Source organism: Pempheris klunzingeri, chromosome 9, assembly GCF_042242105.1.
Source record: "Pempheris klunzingeri isolate RE-2024b chromosome 9, fPemKlu1.hap1, whole genome shotgun sequence".
Taxonomy (NCBI): Eukaryota; Metazoa; Chordata; class Actinopteri; order Acropomatiformes; family Pempheridae; genus Pempheris; species Pempheris klunzingeri.
This window is the reverse complement of record NC_092020.1, coordinates 1,852,196-1,861,797: the sequence shown is the minus strand read 5'-3', so window position 1 is coordinate 1,861,797 and position 9,602 is coordinate 1,852,196. Positions and strand designations below refer to the sequence as shown.

The 9,602-nt window shown below is 45.4% G+C and overlaps 2 protein-coding genes across 2 annotated transcripts; one reads left to right on the top strand and one right to left on the bottom strand.

Moving 5' to 3' along the window:
- Positions 1-704: 704 nt before the first annotated feature.
- LOC139207274 (regulator of cell cycle RGCC) lies at positions 705-4,370 on the bottom strand. The gene is made up of 5 exons (XM_070836949.1): positions 4,308-4,370; positions 3,338-3,502; positions 2,610-2,690; positions 1,885-1,947; positions 705-1,292 (listed from the first exon to the last, which is right to left on the bottom strand). Exons 1-5 carry the CDS (start codon positions 4,327-4,329, stop codon positions 1,285-1,287), a joined length of 339 nt encoding a protein of 112 aa, XP_070693050.1. The 5' UTR covers positions 4,330-4,370; the 3' UTR covers positions 705-1,284.
- Positions 4,371-5,858: 1,488 nt separating this feature from the next.
- Positions 5,859-8,947, top strand: pcdh20l (protocadherin 20-like). The gene is made up of 2 exons (XM_070836947.1): positions 5,859-5,906; positions 6,416-8,947. The coding sequence occupies exons 1-2, from the start codon at positions 5,859-5,861 to the stop codon at positions 8,945-8,947; spliced, it is 2,580 nt and encodes an 859-aa protein (XP_070693048.1).
- Positions 8,948-9,602: the final 655 nt, after the last annotated feature.

Below are 9,602 nucleotides of genomic sequence, written 5' to 3'. Positions count from 1 at the left end.
CTTACAACCACAACATTCACCTTGGCCTTGTCTGTTTCTTTTAAGCAATGTTGCTTTGACAACAGTGAATGGATTACACTTGGTGGACCTACACTACATTGAGATGACAGCAGAATGTAAAAAACAACCATGCTGGAGAAGTCACAGCTTGGGAACTGCTAAGATGCTCTTGTACAGGCAACTCAAACAATTTCCTTCCTTCAGTTCAAAGCCTGGGTTTGTGGTCATAAGTTATAGCGGGGTCACAGCCTCTGCAAAAGAATTACCGCACAAAGTGTAAACGAGCATTGTTTCTCACAGCACAACTGACGCACTTCCTCTTTAAGCTGTCTTCGCATGGTTTTTTGAGCTAAATTTGTGGGTTTCCTGATTTGGTGGCAGAAGTGAAACTCAAAGCGTAATCAGAACAGACGTTCAGGATGCATAGGTACAAACAAAGAAGAATGGGTGAGGAGCTCCTGAGACATGTGGTGTGACAGTAGCAACAGTCAATTTAGGAGAAAGTGAAGGTGTCGGCACATTGAATATAATTTGTTGTCAGTACTGTCAGGAGTATTTTTAGAAAAGTGAAAGGCTTTCAACATCATGTGTGTGTAGAATCGAATGTGGCCAGCAAGGCCAGCAGTTTCTCTCCACTGAATGTGGAGAAAGATTCAATTTAGCTTTATACATGCCAACAAAAAAAACATGAAGTATATCGAAAATTCCATCAAAATGTGGCTTTATTTATATGTGCATTCATCTGTACAACAATTTTTATTTAAAAAAAGAATATTAACAAGAACTGTACACTGGAAGCATCGGCACATAAACGGCATTTGATGTTACAGAGCAGATCTGAATCCCTTGGACTTGAAATTACTTTAAACCTAAAGTGCCATTTGTAATTTTGAACTAAACAATGATCAGCCTCCTTCAAAAAAAATATGCATATGGCACTGAGAATTTAGGGCCCTTTATTGGAATGCTACTTATGGAAATTTGCTTTTTATACTCTCAGCAGCATTTGCATTCTCTTCCTGGACAGATGGAAGCTTTGTCTACTTTCGGTCACATCTTGGATCTGATGCAGCAGGGATGTCGTCTTGGCGGCTGGACACGCCGTCGCCAGAGGTCTGAGGGTGTTGCATTTTGATGTTAGCCTTTTCCCCTGGAGCAGCCAGGGGAGCATTTGCTCCCTCAGATCTGCTCTGGTGTAGATCCGCCTGCCTGCTCGGCAGTAGCCAGCCATGTCGCCCCCAGCCTGACCCCTCCGTGGCTACGTGGCTCACTTTCTCTCTCTGTTCACATATCTGCAAAAGAAAAAGGAAGAGAAAACTATGAAAACTCAGGAGCCTGGATATGAGAGCAGGCACAGGCATATTAACACACACATAAACATGCACTGACTAATAAGACAGCTTTGTAAAGATACAGAGGGAGCTACGATTAATTTGTAACATTAATTCCCTCTATGTCAAGACCACTGATATCAGCAGATGTATGTTTTGTTCCTTGTGGTTTGCGTGCATGCAGCGGGCCATGCATGTGTTCACAGGCCTCTGAAACACCACTGTTTTAGTGCTGATAGCAGGATCATGATGCTCATGTAGTCAAGTATGCTATTATCACTAAAGGTTGTGTAGATAGTCCACCGGAGTCCCCAGACATGGCATTTACACACAAGAGGTGCTCAGAGATAAAGGCTGAGAAGAGGGGGGGGGGGGGGGGTATACGGGGTAGAAACAAAGTGGCTTACTACTACTACACACACTGTATAACATGCGCTCTGTCAGCGTCTCTGCCACCATTACACACTGCAGCCTGCCGGCTTGTCAGCTTTAAGTGGAAAAGAAATAAAGTAAAGATTGAGTGATAGGGAGTGTAATTCTATTAAATACATACCTGCAAGTTCCTGGTCTAACATGTTGATAAAACTCTCAAGTTCCCTTGTGTCTCCCAGCTTGGCTGCAGAAAGAGGACAGAAAGCAAAAAGGAATCTGAGAAACTGTATAGAGGGAAAAAAGCAGTAAAGCAGTGGAACATTTTTGTGGAGAAATGCGGCTCAGTTCAATGGTATTTCCTCTGGACCAAAAGCTGAAAACTAATCTAAGTAAGCAGAATTACATATGAACCAAACTGCCTTTGGAAAAGGCAAAATCATGTTTAGTTTCTTTTCTACAAACTGAGATAAGGCTGATCTTAAAACCTCCACAGCTTGATAGATCCAAACAGGATCTCTGCTGTAAACATCCTAAGGTATTCTGCGTAAGCACGAGCAGAGTGAATGACACCTCCTGGTCACCTACTTGTTTACATCTATTCAGATTTAACGGTAGTTCCTGACATCCGCATGCAACATAATACAACAGCTCTCATTCATTTACACACACCTGAGCCAGACTCACTGCTACATAACAGCACAAATAACCCCTGCAGGAGATTGCAGAGAGGGGGGGCTGAGACGTCACAGTCACAGCGGCAGGGGCTTTGTTGTGTAAAAACAAAAGAACTCCCGGCCTAATGCGGAGGGTTTTTGTGTGGCTGTGATAGTGATCAGAGCAAAAGTGATAGTGATCACTGTAAGAACGAGAGCTATCTGGAGATAGGCTGATGGAAGTCTCTAGTACCTTTCGGTGCCAGCGTTATGCCTGCTGTGTGAAGCTCCTCCTCGCTGGTGTTCAAACTGTTTCCCAAAGAGGCTTCGCTGCCTGGGGGGGAGAGGGAGAGAGGGAGGCGAGATGGGTGTGAGCTGAGATAATAAACAGGAGACAAGCACTAAGGCCAGCCCATGCAAATTATCAACAACAGCAATGACAATTTCAGCACAACGCAGGAGTTGCACATAATGACGATAACATGAAGGTAAACACGTGTTCACTCTTAGCGACTCCCGGGTGTCAGCTTCTGAAAGCGGTTTGCCTGTTGAAACATTAGGGGGCCAAAATGCTTTCAATAATGACGACACGTGGGAGCAGAAAAACACACTTTCTTCTTTTATCTCATAACCGTCGACAACGGCAGCAGCAACAAAATAAATCCAGACAATTAGAGGAAATGGGCTATCCATAATTGCAGTTCATTCCAGTACACAGCTACAGTATCGTCGTGTGCAAAACAGCCACTTGACTGGAAGTGTACAGGGATGTGTCCTCTTGTACCACTAATTTCATGCAAATTAAGAAGAGCCAAGCCCACAGTTGTTTGGGCTGATAAAGGGCCACAACTGGCACCCGTGGGAACTCCACAAACTTCACTCACCAGTTAAATGATGCACTAAACAATGTTTTCCCTTCCCCACACAACAAACGCCCTGATCGCAGGAGCATCGTTCTAGGGTGGCGATCTGATTACTCACTGTAATCAGAGTCCTCGACTCCGCTGTCGTCCCCCAGACCCGTGCGACTTTTGGCCTCCTGCAGGACGTGCTGGTAAGCATGAGATTTGCTGTGAGACGGGGCCTTCAGCTCCTCGACCACATCCTGGAACTCCTGCAGCAGCTCGCCCAGCTCGAGGTCCAAGTCTGCGGAAAATGTGACGGCAGTTGGAGAGAAATCACATTACTCCACGGGAAGAAAACGTTAAGACTGTCTCAAGATATCTCACAGAGCAAAACAGGAGAAAAGAGCTGAAAATATAGCATTGAGTCAGATAACTTGATGGGTGAAAATAACAGCCCATAAGGCATATAAAGCATCTAACAGCCTGTAAAACACCTGGTCTGCAAGCTCTAATAAACAAATATCACATTTTAAGTCCAAGTCCTGTGCTTTGGGTGGCCATAAAACAACACTTTTGGCCATTTCTTGAATAACTGCAATGCCATAAAGTAACACTGTATTGGGATGAACTGGTCTCAGTTTACCCACCATTTTACCACAAGGTTATTTTATTATGCCAACATGAATATGACAAAGCTTTAACAGTCCTCTGTGGGAATCAGGAGGCAGTAAATGATGGTAGGACACAGCAAGGAAAATATCAGAACACACACATTCGAAAACTTCTGTCAGCTATGAAAGAGATTACGAAGTTCAAGAAAGAGAGAGTGAAATATGGAAATGAGAACAAATAAGAGAGCATGAGGTAGGGAAATTAAAGTTAGCAGGCTGCACGACTTACAAAAGTGCTCATTCTCTCCATGTAACTTTGATTTATAGCAACGTGATGTGATATAATAAAAAGGATTAGGGCAAGTCTGGATTTTTAAGAGGTTGAAATACTTTTTACAGCCTCCCTGAAAGCATTACAAATGGTGTTGGCTGTTTGTCACAGGCCTCAACATCACTGCATCATCATTTAACAGCTCGAGCAGTCGTTGGACTCACCTGTTGTGCTGTCTGAGGACATGTCAGTGCGGTGGAATAAAACCAAGATGCTGCTGTGTCTGTGGTTCAGGACGGTTATGAGCTGACAAGCGACGTAGTTTATTATAAAGCCGCTCGGCTGGCGGAGCCCAGCAGCCAATCAGAGGGCAGAGAAACCTCAGCGGTCTGCTGTAAGTGGAAAAAGTGGGCGGAAAGTTGAAAGCAAAACCATGCGCAAATGAGACAGACAGAAAATCCATTATGCAACTCTGGTAGAGGCTTAGGTTTTTTTTTTTTTTTCCCCCATGCTTTCATATTAATAGGAAATGCGTGTAGACTTTAAAAGCGACTCATCCAGTATTCATGAGAGATGTATCCTGTTTTTAGCACCAGGAACTTGCGACAATAGGATGTTAATACAGAGGTGTGATAAACTGTGATGATGATCAGTCCACTTAGGAAGAGCCTTGTCACACTACAGTCATGTCACATCATCCAAAAACAAAAAAATTATTTTTAAAAAATCAACAAATTTTTATTTAATGATAGTTTTGATTGGGTGGATTTATACCCAAGATCCTGACTGTGGATGGAGTAAACTCACTTGAATAAAAAGGCACTTTGTAGATATATATATAAAACTTTTTACAAATATTCTAACTGTGCAGTGAAGGGTGCAGTACTCTGCTCTGTCGACAGAGGCCCCTCGAGTGCAATTTCTGTTTAGCCTCCCACAGAGCAGCTGTTCAGGTCCAGGGGTCATGTTATGTCATTTTCAACGAAGAAGCCTTGCATGTTTACCAGACCCTTCACTCCAGCATCAAATATACTCATCATGCATAATAGCACCCTTTTGTTGTGAGTGTGTTATGATATTATTTGTGCGATGGTTGTGATTTTGGGAGGCATTTTAATGACATAGCCAATCAAGGTAGGTAACTAATTAAGCTTAAGATGCCAGATAAATGTGGCATCATATTTTGTATTATTTATTTTTTTGACCCCTGATGTTCACCTCTACAAGACACCATAAAATCCTGTATGTTCCCATGTGAAAGCAACAAGAAACACTGAGCTTTGTTCACACAGTTGACGGATGTTATTTATAAAGATTTGATCTTTAGTGCTGTAGAGGCTTGTGGAGATTTGGACAGAAGAAAACGGTACCAGAAGACGAATCTGAGGAAGAACAATGATTTAGTGGCAGTTCAAACATTATGGAAAAAAACAGGTAGCAGGTGGAGTAATAAAAACAGGCGTGTAAGCATATTTGGTATTTACACATTAATCCTGTCTATAGTTCAGAGGAAACATGGCATAACATGAGCCTCGTGCTTACTCGTTCTTTTATTTTTTAGCGACGCATCAGTTGTTGCAACAAAAGCCTGTGTTCCACTAATGCAGGCAAACCTGTTGTTCGTCTGACTTCTCCTGTGTCAGTCTGACAGGCAAGGTAAGTGTCGTAGGAGGGGCATGTAATGAATTATGCTTCAGCTGTGCAGGTTTAGGTTCCTGCCTCCGTCCTCGGTGCTCACTCGCTGCCGGGGAACTTGGGTAACATGTGTGAGGGCGATGGGCCATGGGACTCCTGATAATATGAACTGGGCTGGACTGCTGCAGGTCAGTGAGTCAAAAGCAATGCAAGGGGTAATCCATTCTGACGGTTTCTAATTACTGTCTCAGTCTGTCTGATTGGGTGAAACAGTATAAGTGGGATGCTATTCTTTGGTGTGCAATTTTGAATTTTGACTAATGCACTGAATGTGTGATAGAGCACCAGGAGAGGCGATGAAGCGTTTTTGGGTTATTTGAAAACTTATCCCCACTCAGAGTCTCTTAAAGATTAAAAGGAAAAATTGATGCATTTTGATGATTTTTGTGTGTTATTTGTGTGAGCAAGAGTAACTGGTTAAAGATAAGCAAACAGCATCACATTACCGTCATTGTGTAGTTGCCTGATTATAATAGAGGTCACTGAGGCAAGAAGTTTAAACGTCATCACTACCAGGGAAAACCTCTATATGTCCGTTTCAAGTGCAACAAAAAAACTGGGAAATCATAACCAAAATTTAAAAACACTGATGCTTTAAAAAAGATGACTGCTCACAGTTTGTTTCTTCTCCTGTCAGAGTCTGCTGGTTGTCGTCCATGTCCAGCAGATCATGTGTGGTTCTGTCTGGTTTTCTATCCCAGAGGAGCAGGAGCCCGGTATTCTGGCCGGGTCACTTAGAAAACACTTTCCTCCTCCGTACCAGCTCCTGACCCAGGAGTATCTGTGGATGGACAAAAACACGGGGAATCTCTACACCACCGAGCAAAAGACGGATCGCGAGGCCCTCTGCCCAGAGGAGACAAAAGCTCAGGAATGCTTTATTCTACACAATGCTGTCGTGGGCCCCTCAGGAGACCTTATACAGTTTCCTGTGATCATAGAGGACATCAATGACAATGCGCCTCATTTTGAAAACAGTGAAATACACCTGAGGGTGTCTGAGGACGTGACTGTAGGGACCAGTTTCTTATTAGACGACCGAGCTCAGGACAGGGATGCCGGTGATAACGGCGAGCTGCATTACCACCTGGAAGATTCTGATGGAGTTTTCAGTTTAAAAGTCGAGGCAGACGGGCCTGGTGTCATGCTGGTGGTGCAAACAACTCTGGATAGGGAAACGAAGGACATGTATCAGATGGCGCTGGTGGCCACCGACTGCGGCTCAGACCCTTTAAGTGCTACAGCGACTTTAATAATCACAGTGACAGATGTTAACGACAACTGTCCAAGCTTTAGCTCGGACAGCCCTCGCAGTGTCTCCGTGCCTGGAGACTCCCTGAAGAACACGCTGGTTGCTCAGGTCAGAGCCACAGACCCAGATTCAGGCCCGAATGCTGCCATCGTCTACTCCCTCAGTCCCAAAGTCTCAGAGCGGGCCAAGAAGCTCTTTAGCCTCGACAGCCTCACTGGGTACATCAGACTAACACAGGACCTCCAGAGTGACGACTCCGAGGAGCTGCTGCTGAAAGTGCTAGCTAGTGGTCATCACTGCCCCCCAGCAGACACTCAGGTAACCGTATCCGTGCTCCCCAAGGCGAAGCAAGAGCTGACCATCAAGATCGGGTTCATAGCGGAGCATCAAAACCAGACTATGGTGTTACCAGAGAACCAGCCCCCCACCGTCTTAGCTGTTTTAGAGCTTGAGGGTGACAGCAGCTTGAAAGGCTCGTCTCTTGCCATTGAGAGCGAAGTGCCTTTCACTTTGAGCCCACAGAATGGTAAATATCTGCTTTCCACATCAAAGCCCCTAGACTATGAGATGAAAAGTGAACATCATATTTCTGTGGTAGTGCAAGGGAGATCAGCTGAAGGGTCTGTGATCGCTCCTTCCAGGCATGTGATCAGGGTGATGGTGGCAGATGTCAATGATAATGCTCCACATTTCCTCCAGTCTCACTATCAGCTGGAGGTGGAGGAAAACAACAAGCCAGGGATGTCACTGCTGCAGGTCTCGGCTACAGACGCAGACAGCGGGTACAACGGCATGGTGACCTACGGGCTGGGCAAACACACATCTACCATCTTTAACATTGACCCCGTGACAGGTCGACTGTCTGTCTCGGCCTCTCTGGATAGGGAACAGCAGGGTGCACACGCACTCACGGTGTTCGCACGAGATAGTGGCTCTCCTCCTTTGGAGTCAGCGGCCACCGTATCCATTCGTGTTCTGGACCAGAATGACAATGCACCTGCTTTTCTAACCCCTCACTTCATCTTTTTTATCCCTGAAAATGCCCCGCCATTCGCCCACGTGGGGGGGCTAGTGATAACAGATCCAGACGAAGGGGAGAATGGGAACACAGAGTTGCATGTTGTAAACAACAGTGGACCTTTTGTTATGGATAACACCCAGGGGACACTACGCACCACCACCAACTTGGATCGCGAGATGCAGGACCGCTATGAATTCTACCTGTTGGCCAGCGATCATGGACACCTGGTCACTTTGACGTCCTCTGCCAGGATAACCATCTTTGTGGAGGACATCAATGACAACCAGCCAAAAGTGATTCTTCCCAGCAGCAACTCCTCATGTCTGACCGTCTCGCCAGAAACCATTGCCGGCACCATGGTGACAAAAATCTATGCCATTGATGAGGACTCTGGGCTGAATTCGGAGATTACATACACTGCTGTGGCGCCAGAGCCATCGCGAAACAGCAGCCCCTTCCGGGTGGATTCCAGGTCGGGGAACATCACCGTAGCCCAGCAGCTTCTGCAGAAGGACTTGGGAATGCATCACCTGTTCATTGTGGTCAGAGACGGGGGGAGACCAGCTCCACTTTACACCACTGTCTGGGTTAATCTGTTGGTCAATGACAGCATGGAGCCCTGCCACTTGGACAGAGTGCCCACCTGGACAGGGACACCCGATTTGGTTCAAACACCCTCAAAGGCCCCCATCTGTGAGGTGGAGGACACAAGATCTGCTCAGCTGACCCTGTTAGCAGGCCTGAGCATGATGCTGGCATCCACATGTTTGCTCTTGGCAGCAGTTGTTTTATATCTGAAATACAGGAGGAGTCGTCTACAGCAGAACAAAAGCGGGCACGTTGAGGGGAATGAGATTCCACTCAGGTTCAAAGACAAATATTACTCCGATGACTAACAGAATGAAGCAAGCAAAGTGTGTAATCCTCACTCGCAGTGTCTCAAGGATGAAATCAGCCTGTGAATTAAAAGACAATCTGAGTATTTGTTCAAGGCTTCTTCCATTTTAATAATCAAATTTGCTGATTTTTTTTCCCTGACAGACGGTGTACTCAAACAACAAAACTGCAAAATTCTATGGAAATAAAGTTGATCCATTTTCTGATAAAGTTCTCCGTACGCTGCCAGGAAAAATAAAAGGTGATCTGATAACAAGTGTTTGAAGTTACTAACAATGACTTGTTTCCTTTGCATTTGAGACAGGGGATGTGTACAGTATTAGCCACCATGAGACAGAGCACATCACAGCCAGGCACTGCTAAAATACCATTATTACAGCCATCATCTTTAGGGATTATTCTCCATGACCCTGTAGCAAGAAGACGACTGAGGTAATGGTCCGCTAAGTTGATTGGGCCTTTCTCAGATTTCCGACTCTGAGTGATGGGGAGTCTAAAGCATTTAGACACACAAAAGGGTTTAATGTTCCTCCAGTGGGGAGGTGATGAAAGTCTCTCGAGAAGCAGCTCTGAGACGACCACAGGAGGCGGAGCGCAGCTGTGGACAGGTGAGAGGCGGCAGGGGGAAGGCACATCACCATCTCAAGTCACCGC